We start from the raw sequence: 16,850 nt of genomic DNA, 5'->3' as shown, positions 1-16,850 counted from the left end.
AACTTCACTCTCTTCTCAAAGACACTGACTGGGTAAACACCATCATCTGATCTCGGCAGGATCATCACTCAATAAAGATCACCCAGAGTGTCTGAATCTCAACAGAGCCAGAGCCAATGAACCAGAGATATGAGAAAGAAAATTCAATCTGCACAACTCTCGCAAGTCTGAAAATCACTGCATGAGAATGAATATTCCAGAATTCTCAGCTTCATTCTTCAAAATAATTCTAGATTATTCTACCAAACCACAGTTATAATTTTAAAAGACTATCGAAAAATAACAATAATATAAAACGATTTTTTTGTGAAATCTGTCAATTCCAACTGCTTCAAATGCATCAACTCCACCAGACAGCAAGCTGGGGCAAACATCTGGGCAGTGTAGTGTATTTCAGCATATTTACTAACAGGTCTAATTCAGGTCTAAATATAGGTGTGTGTTCTGTTTATATTTATTCTGTTTATATAAATACACACACATATATGTATAAATTTCTGAAAAATATGTTTATATATTAAACATACTTGTATATAACAAATTATATAAATATAGACATGTTAATACAAGTAAATATTTTTTTAAATCTATACTGTTTGTGTTTTTATATATACATAATAAATATACACAGCACACACACACACATATGTAAACAAAAACTTATTTTGGAAGCGATTAATCACGATTAATCATTTGACAGCACTAATATGAATAATTTTTTATTAAGATTTATTTACTTAAATTGTAATATTAAAATGTATATTATTTATACTAATTTGCCCAAATTAATTTAATTAAATACTGTGAACTAAAATAATGTAAATTTATGGCATCCCAATATTATAAGCCTAGTAATATGATATGGTATATATATATATATGGTCTTTATGGTATATATATATATATATATATATATATATATATATATATATATATATATATATATATATATTACGCATTAATTTCATTTTCAGTATAGTTCATATCTATTAACATATTCACTTACATACCGATATAAAAATTATAATTAAACATTATTTGGATTATTACTTGTGCACAATACACATTTCTTAATATTAAGCTTAAAATGTGTTTTAATGCCAATATTGGTGAGGACTGTGTGATCTTTGAATAACATCGGTCTTAAAATTCAAGATATTTAAAGTGTACCTGAAGTACTTCCTCTAGTTCCACTTTAGCATAAATCAAATATACTTCAGTATATCTTTGAATAATTTTAACAATGAAAGTGCATTAACTCAAAATGAGTTTAGTATACAACCAGTTTAGTATACAAAAATTACAATTGCAGGGTATTTTTATTAAGCACATAAATATGTAAATGTATTTTGTAGAACACTTAGCATGAAATTTATGTATTTCTTTTTCACTAGAAAACATATAGTATGAAAAATAAAAATTGATTTTAAGATTTGCTAAACATTTTATTTAACAGTGTTATTAAATCATTACTGTTTTCTTAATGTAACTTTAAGTGAGCAATGAATAAAGGTAACCTAAAGGTAAAAATCGAAGAAATGCACAGCACAGTGAAATCTACAATATCGGCAACAGATAAATATCTGTATTTTTGCTTCTTTCCGTCTGTAATGTGAGGGCTGCACAAAGATTACAGGGCTGATGGGACCATCTATGGTGAAAAGAGACAGACTGGTATCAAAATATGCAAATACACCAACGGTATTAACAACGATCTGTTCAGTTCACTTATGTACAATGAAAATCATATTCAACAACTGAATTAGCTCCTGAAATAATGACAATCACAATCAAATTATACATTAAATATGTGTCATGTGTACAGAAGCAAACTGAACAACTAGTTGTTAATTCAGTGATGCCACTTGCTGCCAGCTCCTTTGAGCTGCTCGGTTACAAAAATCACTGAAATCGAGGTACCTGTCTTGACTCATTTGCATATTTTAATATGGTCTCTGTGCACTGTAGCTGCTCCCAGCATCCATAACAAACCCAAACATTACAGTCCAGGCTGAACATGTTATTTCAAAGCATAAACAAAACCCTGATTGTTACAGTTTGTTCCATGTTGCAGTTGTCACTCCCCTAAAAGTGTTTTGTGAACAGAACAGGATTTTGCACCCCGAAGAGGAGTGACAACTGTATTTAGCCACAGTGTGAATGCAGTCGAGGCCATCTAATGGGTTTAAAGGTTACAATGTATAAGAGTTGTAGAACAGAGCAAAGTCTCAGGATGTAAAACCACACATACAGCAAGCACATAAACACACACAGGTGGAAATGGTTGATAAATGGGTCTCATTACTTGTGTGATGTTCTTTTTGGAGAGCTCTATTAGCCCAGCTATCTGTACAGCAATGGCTGTGAGACTCAGTATCTGTTTTTGAGTCCAGCTCTCTCAAATGTGGCCCACTCGTTTTAGCAGAACAAAGGATGCTGCAGTGCTCTCGTATCTGCTCAAACATGACCCCCTGAGCCTCCCCTGTCAATCATGGTCCATCCATGCTGAACTCGGTTTTTGAAAGTTAAAATGATAGGAGACGAAAGTGAAAATGGGACCACAAGCTACAGTAGATTACAACTTAAAGTAGCCACATAACTTATAGTTCACCCAAAAATGAAATGTGTCATCATTTACACACTTACCTTCTTCTGTGGAACACAAAAGAAGATATTTTGAAGAATACTGGTAACAAAACATCTTCACTGATTCTTTCCATCCATCCATCTGTATTAGTCTGTCAATTTATCTATTCATTTCCATCTGTTCATCAAGCAATTTTACTCCCTATCCAACTATCTGTCCATCCATTCATCATCTGTCTATCCATCAATCCATCTTATTATTTTCAAAGCATTCAATCAAGCTTTGCTTTTCTAGTTAAAATTGATCCATGAATCTATTTGAATTTCAATTTACTTTACAATTAACATTGACTGAACTGTTTGCAATCTCAGATCAATTCAAATTCAGTAACTGAACTATTCCTCCCACTAAGTCACACCTTCAACTAATTCAATATAAAATAACACTTTTTGGTTTCCTACAGAATTATGAACAATATAGTGTTGTGCTGTATGGATTGAATAAAATGGAGTTGTCCACAAAATATCAACATAGTAAAAGTAAACACTTCTATCACACTTCATTTGCAATTGAGTTGGCCTCTCCACACCCCGCTGTTTGCAACAGCCAAGACTAAGGAGTTTTTATTTGCCAATTAGTACCAACTTCACAGCAGCCCCGAGTGAAGCTGCTCTCACAGACCCAGTAGGTTTGGTAGCTAGGAAGTAACAGAGCGCTAAACCAGGATGGGGTAGATTAGGGCTGGGAACGGGAAGGTGGAGTGAGGATGGACTTGGCAGCCATGGCTGCTGATATACGTATTTGGCGTGTGAAATGCTTTACGCCTGCCAAGAACTGAATGCTTGGCAGACGGTTTACTTTTAAACTCTGGGTATGGTTTAATGCGCCTATTGCAATATATCTTGCAAGATAAAGCATTCATAATTCCAAGTACCATGATTGAATTATGAAGATATAAAAACAAATTGAGTTTTCAACACTCTTTGTATGCCTGAAGTTAAAAAGATATCTGCAAAATAATGTGACTTTTATCCTAGGAACTGGTGGTGTTTCGATTTTTTTATACTTACGTTCACTACCGACGGTGCTGATGGGCTCCAGGTCCTGAGGAAAGGGTGTCGCACCATGGCACAAATGTTTCAGGCAGGTGAGGGCGAGCGTGAGGGTCAAGGCCAAGAGGGGCCGCGACCCCAAAATCACCAACCTCATTTCAGCTAGAGCATAGAAGTCAGCCACACAGCATGACCCAGAGCAGACTGATCACCACCTGGAAAGACAAAAAAAGAGAGCTATGATGACAATAGCCGTTTTAAAAAATGGTCACCGCAACCTCAGTAAAAAGGATTTTTGTGCTTCCACTTGACTCAACAACTTGTACGTGTGACTGAATGATTGTGAAATTCATTGAATCTTTATCACTGTGGAACACAAATGGAGAAATGTTTGGAATGGCACTAGCTGCTCTTTTACACCCAATAACAAGGCTTTTAAATGATATTTAAAACTTGTGAAGACTTCTAAAGCAGTGCATGAGTCATATGCACCACTTTTAGGATGCTTTTATGTTGTTTTTTTGTAATTTATGAAGCTTGAAAGCAATCTGGACTAACTTCATTGGAAAATAGCGAATGGCCCAATTCTTATTTCTGAAAGAAAATAAGTCAGATGGGTTTGTCGTCAAAGTGAGTAAATAATCAAAGAATTTTCACTTTTAAATATCCCTTTAATGCAATCTAATATTCAGGCATCCTGCAGTCACACTGATTCAGACAGCGGCAGTGTTGCTTTTATTAGCATGCCTAACATAATAATGGAGAAATGGAGATGGGGAAAGAAAAAAGATGGACTGAGTGAGTGAGTGAGAACACAATAGGTTATATTATAAGAGCCTCAGCCTGGGGGACACCTGGCTCATTGACTCAAACTGTACAGTCTTTCACAGGTGACTTAACTCAATTAACCGCAAAGGCTGCTGGGATGCCGTCTCAGTCTGTCAGCTTTTACACGAGGCCAACGGGGATGGATCAAAAACTTATTTTCAGGAAAATGGAAAAACTGAAAGTCTTATGCCAAGAAGTCCTATTGAAAATAGGAGGAATTATTAATGAACACTTTGAGTGTTTGCATTAGATTCATAATGGACTGAGATACTGATGTTAATGAGTTTGGCATCAGATTATTCTATATGATACAATGGCCAAAGAAGAATGGACTGTCCTCTATTACAGTGATACTCAACTAGTTTTGCTTTGGGATGCAGATTTAACATCAGAAATCAAGTGGTGACCCCTCAAAAATATAAAAAAAAGTGCTTAAAAACAAATACTGAAATGTTCTATTATAACCACAAACCCACTTTGGTCTAAAATGTGCAGAAACGAATAACCTAACCCTAACTCAACAATTTGGATTTCAATTTTTGCACAAAAACATATTTATATTTGCTAAAACTATATTTACATAGCCTGAGTCATAAGTGTTGAAACACTGTTTTAGTAAACAGAAGACTTTGTGTCTTACAACTGACAATGTGTCCTTTATATTTTAATTGCCAGCAAAAAACCTTTCGTTTTAAACTGATATGAAGCCCGATCAGTATTAATCACCCCAGGTGGCCACACAAGGATACATGGTGTCAGGGCTATATAATGGGACATTATGTCTGATGGATTAGCTACACTTAGAGAACTGAGTACAGGGACAGGGCTGTGCGCTTCTAATGGAGCATATACACACACTTAGGAAAACACATGCTCTTCTAGAACTAATACAGCACAAAATGTGAGACATCATCTTCCCCAGACTGAAGCTGAAAGGATCATGGGGTCGTTTTTATATGGACACAAACAAGCAAAGATCATGACAGATAAGCACAAATTATACCATACGGATGTCTTGTGACTGCAGAACCAAAACCAAAGCCGTGTTGCTTCTCAAGGAATTGACGATGGGGAAGAGATCATGTGAAAACTGATAAATGCAGTGCAGAGAATGTCTAAGAATACAATTTTCACAAAAAAGTCTGATGAAAAATTATGTTTCCATAATGTTACAGTGTTGTGGGTGGTTGCTAACTTTACGTCTATAATTTTTCCCACCTTTTTATTGACCAGCTACTGAAGCCAGTTGGAATGAAAGTTAGAATGCTTTGAAAAGTACAAGCAACAGATCTCTCCCAAACATGATCTGAGGTCTCATTCATACCCAAATTACACCCTTAAGTTCAATAGTTAATGTCTCAATAAACATGGAAGAAAAAAAATGTTGTGTTAGGACTTGTATCAATTGCAGTTGATTGTAAGAAAGGAGCGAAGTTTAGGCAGACAAATTATTTGGCATAGATCAGAGTGAAATATGTCATTTTGGAAGACCTACATTTCGCGTTTTAATATAAAATGCAAAGTCAAAGAATCCGATAGAAAATGTCTATGAACAGTTAATTATAAGATCAACAGCACGCATTTAGAAAATGAATAGATTTTCATTTCATGCCGACTTTAAGGTTAATATTAGAACAAATCCGAAAAAGAAGAACTTCAAAGATATTTAAAAAACTCAAAGGAATCAGGTCAAATTAATCCTTAACAAACTCCTGTCCTAATAATTTTCAATATAAAGATCTCCCTTTCGCTCAAGGCGAAGCACTCTTTAGAGACCCAAAAGTTTGAGACCTTAGCGACGACGCACAGATAAGACCAGACAGCCCATTCCTCCAAGCTGCTCTCTCTGCTGCCATTAATACATGCTCCAAATGGCATCTCAATCAGCACTCAAGGCTGATGTGAACAGTGATAGGACAGCGAAACCAGTGAACGTGTCCCTCAATTAATTAAATGACCTAAATGGATTTGGACTTAATTACTTCCCCTCAACTCACTCTCTCGGTCTCTGTAAAGCTCTGCAAATCATATCCAGCCTAAAACAAATACAGGTTCCAACAACGCTTTACAAGTCTTGGCACAATGATTCTTGGTTGAGATGCTTTCATCCAAGTTTTAAGGCAGCATAGCATTTATACTTCACAAAGAAAACAACCACCCCTATTATGTAAAACTGCTATTTGGTTGACCATATACCAGACACTAATCAATAACATTGACAAGACATTTATGGAACGCCAATTTGACATTAGCTAAAGAATGAACTTCAACCACAAAGAGTGGTTGATGGATAGATAATCTTATCTTTCAAAACCCTATTAAATCTCTTTGCAAACATATTTAATGTACAGAAACAACAGAAGAAACTGCTCTATAGACAGAAAATCTGAACTTTAAACGCTCACAGAGTTTGAAGTTTGGAACTAAAAGAGAGTTCGATAATTCAATATCAGAGATTCAAAAATAGGACAAACATTAGCCAATAAGTGTTTTGTTTGCAACACAAAGTAGTCTCAACCACTCATAAAGTAAACTGCAAAAACATATTAATTCCTAAGATAGCTATCAGTATAAAGCCAAATCGGTCTGAAACAGAACACATCCATTTATATAAAAAAGATTCGCCAAAAAATAAAAAGTCACTTATTTTGATCAATATTTTGAAAAAAGTAAATAATAAATATAGGAGAAATTTAGTAGAATGCTAGAGCAGCTCTTGCAATAAAAACGGATGGGGTTAATCTCCTAAAAAGCAAAAAACAAACAATAAACATGGTGAAAAAGTAGTAAAAGCTGGCTGAAATAATTATTCACTAATTTTACAGTATAGAAAAGAGCATCTGCATTCCACTATAGTGCACATCATTTTAAAGTTTGAGGTCATTAAAGTTTTTTTGTTGTTTGATTTTTTTTTTCTTTTAAAAACTAATCAATAATATTTTAAATATAACGATAAAATGTATGTATTTTTCTTTTAAATCTGCTCATTTTAACTTTCTATTCATCAAATAATACTGAAAAGAATCTCTCAACAGCTCTCCAAAACAAATCCCAAACCAAAAATGTATTATATATAAAAAAAAAAAAAAACCTCTCCTTGATACAAACTCTTACAGAGTACACCAATAGTTTACCTCCATTTTCCCAGGCATTTGGCACACACTAAATGTGTGTGCGCGTGTTTGCAAACTGTTCGAGTCTCTCTCGCTCTTCTATTCAGTGTGCATTCATGTGGCGTTTGAAGAGACGCAAAACACTGATGAGCAGACAGCTGTCGATATGTGACTAAACCCCTGCTTATCCCTCGCTTCCTCCACAGGGTCAGAGCTGGCTCTCTGTTGGCTTGATGTGGGCAGGGCAACAGGCCCCACTGCGGCTCCTCTGAAAGTGAGGCGGAGTGGTTGCGGCGGCGGCATGGAAAGAGTCCGCACTGAAGTTTGAGGAGGAGAAATCTCTTGAGCTCAGGATTGATTATCCGACATTCATTTAGATTTACCAACAGCTCCTTGGCTCGCTGTGGGCTCCGCACATCCCTCCCTCTCTTGCAGCACTTAAAAAACACTTGCAGAGGCCAACACGGAAAACCTGATGGGAAAAGAATGACAGCTTTTTATGCTGCACGACCTATGCGGTCGTATCACTATTAAAGGATCTATATTCATTTACAGGTTGACTCTGTTTAACAAGCCCAGCTTTTATCACTGCTGTCTCGCAATAAAAATTATGGTTCAAATCTCACATGGATGAATTTAAATTCCATCAGCGGTTTAATACCTGCTTAAGGAAACATCGTGTCAAACTTGACTTTTTATTCAAATATGACTTAGGTGCTCTATAATGTGATTCACCCCATTTTGTCCCAAGCGACATGTGAAAAGGACCCACTTTGCTCGCTCCCTCTCCCTCCCCCTTCCACTCTGGGACCCTTTCACACCCTCAGAAGCAGAAATCGAATGAGTCTCTTCTCTGTATACATGGTCCAACATAATAAAGTCTGGTGTCCCTGGGATCCTCTGTCATTTCAAACACGATTAAGCACATTAGTGCTCTGGCTCTCCATGGCCCATTACCCAGCAACCCCGCTGTCAGGGACCCACAAGTAGCCGTGAACAGGGGCAGAGGCCAGACTCTCCCTCACAATACTTTTAGAGATCCTAGAATCCAACTGAGTCTGAGATTCTACAACTTCATTCTGAGTTAATAAGATTCAAAAACACTGCGTGAGTTCAATGAGCCGTCTGGAACCCCTGGGAAAGCTTTTCTAGTGATAGGTGTTCCATTTCCACTAAAAACACAGATTTGGGATGGAAAATGTGCATTTGGCCATCATTCAGTAATTGTTTTAAATATTCTTGCTATATATCTGTATCATACTGGTAAACGTCCAATAGTAGTGACTTTTTAAATGATCGATACTTGCAAAATGGGAGGTTAATTCGTGCAACTGACTTTTTACTTTGTACATTTGTCTAAATGTAGATTACCTTTACTGCCAAACTCTAAAAACATGATAAATCAAATAATAGTAGTTAAATGCAACAATTTGTTTGGACCTGAAAGCCTTGTGTTGCAATTTGGCCGTTCTGAGTTTGAATCTCAGCTTTATTGACCTTTCCTGATCACGCCCTAAAATATTTAGAATGTGATTTCAGTGGGAAAGGGGTGTGGATGTGCTCTTGAAGGTCCTGTCAGCAGATAAACACAGCTGATTAGTCTACATTATTGCGCTTGCACTTTAAAATGATATGCTTCAACCCTGCAATGATGAGAAACCTTCACTGAATGCCTGTGTGTCACACATAGATTGAGACTAATTGCTGCTGAATCAGACATTCAGCATCCGGGTCTCTGGGCAGGAGAACAAGAGCCGACTCCACGGTTGATTGAAATCTGCAAGTCTATTCTACTGTCTTTCACATGAACAAGAACAAATATACCGCCATTTACATTTAGCTGACACATTTATCCAAGCGTAGTGTTCTAAGGGTAATCGTTTCAAACATTCCTTGTAAATCACACCATTGACCTTGGCCCTGCGCTACTATTTGAGTTACAAGAATAAAAAGCAGTTTTTCTGAGCTGGTGAGAAAAAGTTGATTACATATAAAAAGTCACAAACCTGGACTCTGGTTCGTCTTTAGTCTGAAGAAAGAATGTGTCAGGAACTGATCAACAGTTCATGAAAAAAACAAACGCAAATAAATGAACAAAACGGCTTATGGGTTTCTAAGTTAGAGGGGTGAAAAACGATCACGGTGTGTGTGTGTGTGTGTGTGACTTTCTAGCACAAAGACGACATTGTTGGTTTGAGACCGCAGCCGTTGGCCTGTTTATGCCAAAACAACCAATCATTATCACAGACCTGTCCCATGATATGGTCACATGATCCAGGGGTCACCCAGCAGGCAGACGTATGCATAAACAGGTTTTGGTTTTGAATCGAAATCAATTAGGTCAGTATTCAGGTAGGAATAGCTGGAGCAGTCTTTAAAAATCCAGATATTCCTGGCACACATTCTGCCTGTGTTTTAAACACTGATCCAAATGGCTTTCTCTCTGCTATCAGTCATTTCACTCACCATCTCACAGGAGACGCGCACACACATATGCAGACGCACACACAGGAGCCCCTAATTAGATTTCCAGTGAGTGACCACCCTGCTGTTGCTGGGCTAAATTGGAATTGGACTTAAGGAGTGTTGGGCAATTATTGAGGGTCTGCCCCTGCAGAACAGACGAGGAAGAGAGAAAGAGAGAGGCACATCTGACAGCACAGAGTTAAGGGGCTATTATCACGCTTCATAAAATAGACACATTCACCCTCATCCCAAGCCACATATTTAAGTTTTAATCTACTCTGAACAATATCAGTGTATGATGGGATAAGAGCGGGAACTTTGGTAACCGCAGTAACCCAGAAAGATATTAATATGCAGACAATACCAGTGCGGCAGCCGGCAAAGTCTTCTCAAGTGCACAGAGAGATAGAGAGAATGACAAACAGCTGACAGACAGGAAACACTTTGACCCTCAATTGGGATTAGATGAAAAATTGAATGGAAGAATCCTCACTGGTCTTTTCTCTCTTCCTGAGCATGCCAAGGTTACTGTAGTCAAGTGAAACTACTGCAGAGACAAAAGCCTAAAAAAAATAAGGTAAAAAATTATATCCATCTCAACAACTATCTCAACAAGAACACTAATCTGAGATTCTGAATATGCGAACAAATATAAACAAATATAAAAACTAAATAGCAATACAGACAGAAAAATCACTGGTTTATTTTAATCTAACTAATATTCTGAGCGTGAATTCTCACTGTATATAAAATGTAAATAAATCTGCATGTAAATACAAAAAAATAATCATTGTGATCATATTTTGGTTGTTTTTTGTTATGAACTTTGTACTAGTTGTTCTCTGGTTCGGGCCGTCTGACACAACATCTGAATAGAACCAGTGCATATTGTTGAATCATAAACGTCCCAGAAATGGCAGATGCTAGAAGTGGAAGTAATGGCAAAATGTATAGCTCATTTCATTGACTGCAAGTGCTGCAATATGCTGTGTTGTTGAGAACTTGACAAACAAAATATAAACATTAGTGTTATTGAGTTATGCATATCAGGAGGAAAAGTAAAACTATGCGGAATCAAGCAAATAAATATGGCTGTAATGTTGTATATCTGGGAAAAAATAAATAAGTCCAAAAATGTTCATATTCATATTTTTGTATTAATATATACAACCGAAATAAAACAAACTTACTTAAACTACACTGAAATGGAAAAATAAAACCCTGTCATCTGTTGCCCACTGCCATGGTGGCGTGAATAACGGTTAAAAGAATCAGAGGCATCTAGTGTCACGTGGGTGTCTTGTCTGTCAGCAAGAGGTCATGACCTTCTCACTATCAATGCCAGTCAGCCAATCCCTGAGGGGAAAAAAGGGATCCGCTCCGGCCACAAGGGTTCTGCCTTGCTGACAAGGTCAGTCCATGGGAGGAACAACGCTGGCGGGCTGTGCTGCTGCCTCTGCTGGGAATGATGGAGGAAACGAGCACCATCAGTCTTCATTCAAGCATCGATGACAATTCCTGCTCATCCCATTCCTCGCTGAAATTCCAAGAGGACTGGCTGTCAGCAAACGTCAATATGCATCTTGATTAGCATGAAAGTTGGCACGTGACGTGACACATCTTGTCACGTACCGCTCAACGATGCATATGACACTCATTGCAGCGATTACTCTCCAATGGAAGTGTTGTGGCTACATCCTGATAAGCATCAAACAAACTTGACGTTTCTCTCATGAAACGACATCCCCAGCCAGATGTCGGACAGACATCAGAGAGGGATCCGTGCCAGGCGGCAGACAGTGGCCGTGCAGATCAATACAAGAACCGCTGAGACTCTCCTTCACTGTCGCCAAGCCAGGCAGACGGCAGCGGCATTAGCGGAGCGGGACCGAACCATCCCATGCTTGGCTTTTTTTCAGACTGGCTGTGGCACACATTTAGCAAATAAGTCATTTAGACAAAGGCAAATCAATTCCGCTTTTCTTTCCAAAGGATGACCTGTTGGGCAACCTCTTCAAACACAAAGCCCGAAATTATGCAGTCGTACCTTCAAATCGTCTCACTTTTGTCTTTGACTTTTAAAGTTATGAATGTAAAATACACTCTCCCTCTTGCTCATTAATATTTAAGGTTGTTATTTGGAGGCATTACCTGTCTGTATTGACAGAAACTGGAGCCGTCGTCCCCCGGCGGGTATTATAATTGGAGGGTGAAGTGTATGTGCTGGTGGAGGAGGAGGGAGCAAAACTTGTTTTTTCCTCAAACCTTTATTTGTGCAGGTCTATTTTTATCAATAATTCTGCTTCTTCATAAAAAAAAAAACAAAAAAAAAAAAAACAGGGGCCGACTGCTAAAGTCATCACGCATGAACACGCAGACTTTCAGGAGCTCTCCCAGTGGAGCACATGGAGTGGGTGGTTGTGTGCAGGGGTAAGTGAAGATTTTGGAAGGAGGAACTGGAAGTCTTTATCAAAAGAAATGCACTATAAGCTGTTGAAAACAGTCCGACACTCACTCTCTCTTTAACCAAGCACAGCATGAAACCATTCCAATTAGAGCGAGATCCAGAGAGAGAGAGAACGAGAGATCAGCTCTGATCTCATAAGGAGACAGACATCAGGACACCAACAAGGCTTACATCACAGTCACGCAACATACTCGATGCCAATAAACATGACCTTTGCATTGTTATAATCTGGTCTTGCCTTAAAATATGAGTTCAGTATTAATGTAATGGTGTAAAAAAAAGAATAAGACACCTTGATGCAAGCTCACTCCTCTGTCATCAGCGGTGTCTGTACTACAGACATGATCTATAACAAGCGACTTTTCTTGAGGAAAGGTGTAATATTACTTTTTTAAGCAATCTGAACTTAGATTTATATAAGGCAAACAATAACAGGCCAAAACAATCCCATAGATTTGTTTAAAAGGGCACTTATGTTGGAATTAAAGTGTGTGTGTGTGTGTGTGTGGGGGGGGGGGGGGGTTCAATCATGAAGGGGGGAATTCCTTGCATGGGTATTTCTCCTAGAAGAGAATTCACACGCACGTCAACCAGAGCGAGAGTTAGAGCATGTCCAACGTGCTTCATTCATTTTAGTTGTACAGGAAAAATAACCTTGTTCAGCTTCCCAAAGAAACCACTGATATGTGAACAGTGTATGCAGTTTGTTTTTCCAGGGCAGCAATGGAGTTTTACAAGCGTGTGTGTTTGTTCCCATCATTTCGGGGACAAATGTTTTATAAATAAGGTCCAGATCGACACTGGATTATTGCACATTGCAATAAAAGATCCCGGTCAAGATTCAGAATTGCAGGCAGTAAGTAAAACTGCATCAAATTTCTGTGTTTTCTTGGCAATCAGCACACAAGTGCTCTTGACTCTTTAGCTCTGCCCACGGCATGTCTCCAGGAGCTCGCCTGTTTTTAGAGAGAATCGTAAAGCTGTAACTTTCTTTCATAAATATAATAAAACTAAAGACTCTTTGGAAATATGAAGGATGCAGTACTCAAGATTAACACGATAAAGAATCAGAAAGTTCAAGCCACTGAGGAGAAAGAAAGTGGGACAATAAGTGTGAACAAAAGAAAAAAAGCATACAAAAAAAAAATACAAAGAAAATATAAATGAAATAGTGTGTGCAAAAGAAAGTGCATACAATAGAAAATGTACAAAAAGTGTGTGTGCAAAAACAGAGCCTCCATAAGAAAGTGTGTATGAAATAAACCGAGATTGTACATGGAAAAAAAGTGAAAGAAAGAATATTCAAAGAATGAAAACATGTACGAAATAAAAGCACACAAAAGACAGAACATACAAAACTTAGCTTTTTCTTCTTAAAGGATAAAATCAGAAACTTACAGTAACTGGCAAAACTTTGTGCTATATAAAAGCAATATCGCACTAACTTGTCAGTGACGTATGGCTAAATCATAAGACCCATTTTCTCACATTCAGTTGTGATGTGATATTCCTTAAGTATATAATATTCCCATGTGTCTCTATATGGATAGTTCACAGTCTGCACCAGCAGGATGCACAAAGAATCTTTGTGCGTGTGTGTGTGTGTGTGTGTGTGTGTGTGTGTGTGTGTGAGAGAGAGAGAGAGAAAGGCCCCCGGGTGCTCCGCTAAGACCTGCCGAGCTCAGCGCCTATGTGCCTGGTGAAGAGGATTTGGGAGGTTGAGTTTCTTTACAGGGCATTGATGCTCATCCACACACACACACACACACACACATACACACACACACACACACACAGCAGTGATCAAACACCATGCTGTGCTGGACTGACATGAGCCACACAAACACACACACACACACGCACACACACACGGTGTCATTTCAGGATGGTTAGTTTCCTGTGACAGGTCTGTACCCAGTTGCTATGTTTCAGTGCTCAGAAACCCAGCTCACCTGGGCTCCCACACAAATATCTCTGGGTGTTACCATCATATTTATTTCATGATTCCGTTACGTTATTTACACATTTCTGCAAAATATATTGTGCTATTTCAGGAAAACTTTGGAAATGGAAAAGAGAAGGCGAGAAAGACCAAATCAGTGTTTGTTCAGTCTCTTCTTTAGAAGATTAAACTCTTCATCAAACTGTCCTTTGCTTAAGAAACAGACACAAACACACAAAGTCCTTAATTTACAGTCTCTCAGAGAGAGCAGAGTTAAGAATGTAGTGGTTCCCTCAGACACTGACACTCTGACACAAAGCGACAGGCGGTGAATCACATCTCTTTCAAGTTAATCTGAGATTAATACTAACCAGCCATGACCAGGAAATCTGTGTACAGTTTGTGTGTTTGTTTCAGTAAAAACAACAATCACCAGTGGTTTCAAAACCTCAAATAGAGACTATTTGATCTATACCCCCCAATAGATTATTTGATCGATCTGTTTATGTATCCATCCATCCATCTTCATATTGTGGTTAAATAACAAATGTATTCAAATGTATTCTCATACAATGCAAAACATTAATATTGTGAAATATTATTACAATTAAAATTATTTGTAATTAATCCTAATATTCGGATTTGGTGTTTAATGTGTTTGGACTCAGAGCTCTGTGAACAGCCAGCCTCTTTTGCAATGACCTTTTGTGTCTTGCCCTCCTTGTGCAAGGTGTCAATGGTCGTCTTTTGGACAACTGTCAATTCAGCAGTCTTCCCCATGATTGTGTAGCCTACAGAACTAGACTGAGAGACCATTTAAAGGCTTTGCAGGTGTTTTTGAGTTAATAAGCTGATTAGAGTGTGACACCAGGTGTCTTCAATATTGAACCTTTTCACAATATTCTAATTTTCTGAAATACTGAATTTGGGATTTTCCTTAGTTGTCAGTTATAATTATCAAAATTAAAAGAAATAAACATTTGAAATATATCAGTCTGCGTGTAATGAATGAATATAATATAAAAGTTTCACTTTTTGAATGGAATTAGTGAAATAAATCAACTTTTTGATATTCTAATTATATGACCAGCACCTGTACACACACACAGACACACACACATTTATATATATATATATATATATATATATATATATATAACAAAATTTAAATGCAAAACTTTTGTTTTTGCTCCCATTTTTCATGAGCTAAACTCAAAGATCCAAGAATTATTTTTATGTACACAAAAGGCCTATTTCTCTCAAATATTGTTCACTTATCTGTCTTAATTTGTGTTAGTGAGCACTTCTCCTTTGCCGAGATAATCCATCCACCTCACAGGTGTGGCATATCAAGATGCTGGCCACAATAAAAGGCCACTCTAACATGTGAAGTTGGGGTGTGTATTGGGGGGTCCGGGCGGTCCAAAAACCAGTCAGTATATGGTGTGACCACCATTTGATCAGGTTGCTGATCGTGGCCTGTGGAATGTTGGTCCACTCCTCTTCAATGGCTGTGCAAAGATGCTGGATATTGGCAGGAACTGGAACACACCGTCTTTGACGCCGATCCAGAGCATCCCAAACATGCTCAATGGGTGACATGTCTGGCGAGTATGCTGGCCATGCAAGAATTAGGATGTTTTCTACTTCCAGGAATTGTGTACAGATCTTTGCAACATGGGGCCATGCATTATCATGATGAATACAAATGTTCTGTTGAGAATGGTGCAGTTCATGCTCCAATATGAACTGTTGTGTATGTAGGGGAGTATCTTCTCTTTGAAGCCACTACCCAATGCTGCGTTCAGCGATCAAAGCCTGTGCACTCTGAACAGAGACCAATCTGCCATTTCCCAGTCTAGTTCTAACCCAAAGAGTATATTACCAGTGCAGTTTTTACAGAAACCTCCACTCTCAAAGTCTCAGACCACACAGATGTGTAAGAGACCCCTGCAGAACGGGTCATCAGGCCATATGGTCACAAGGTCATCTGGCCCTTAAAAGACGTTTAGTCAGCAACTAAACAACTCTCAAACACACCGCCAGTATCAGCTACACGAAAGAGAACCAGCTACTTTTTTACTAATGACTTTCTGTGAGTTTTCCATGACCTTATATTTGTTTGTGACTGCTGAATTTTTATATTTTTGTGGAAACTGCCAGAGGTTGAACAATGAATTATGAATTCTAGTACATTTATGAAGCTGTTATTTACATGGTTTTTACCAATGTATCAGTTCTGTGATCCGGGATATGAGAGTATAGACACAAACCTAATTTCAGCTCAAACATTCTTAATGGCTTCAGATGGTTCCTGTCTGATCTCTCTCATGACAAGGTGCCAGCTGGTGTCCCTTCCTTTAATCTGATTAATTGGAAGCTATATGAGGTGGCA

General features: G+C 38.0%; 1 protein-coding gene across 6 annotated transcripts in view; it reads right to left on the bottom strand.

Moving 5' to 3' along the window:
• Window positions 1–16,850, bottom strand: part of sema6e (sema domain, transmembrane domain (TM), and cytoplasmic domain, (semaphorin) 6E) — a 168,396-nt gene that overhangs the window by 78,130 nt on the left and 73,416 nt on the right. For all 6 annotated transcript variants that reach the window (XM_052578290.1, XM_052578288.1, XM_052578289.1 and 3 more), the window contains one exon: window positions 3,658–3,854. In XM_052578290.1, the coding sequence (XP_052434250.1) occupies window positions 3,658–3,796 (139 nt within the window). In that variant the 5' untranslated portion in view covers window positions 3,797–3,854. The remainder of the gene's footprint in view (window positions 1–3,657; window positions 3,855–16,850) is intronic.

The sequence above is a fragment of the Carassius gibelio genome, chromosome B16 (genome assembly GCF_023724105.1).
Source record: "Carassius gibelio isolate Cgi1373 ecotype wild population from Czech Republic chromosome B16, carGib1.2-hapl.c, whole genome shotgun sequence".
Classification (NCBI taxonomy): Eukaryota; Metazoa; Chordata; class Actinopteri; order Cypriniformes; family Cyprinidae; genus Carassius; species Carassius gibelio.
This window is presented reverse-complemented; position numbering and strand designations above follow the sequence as displayed.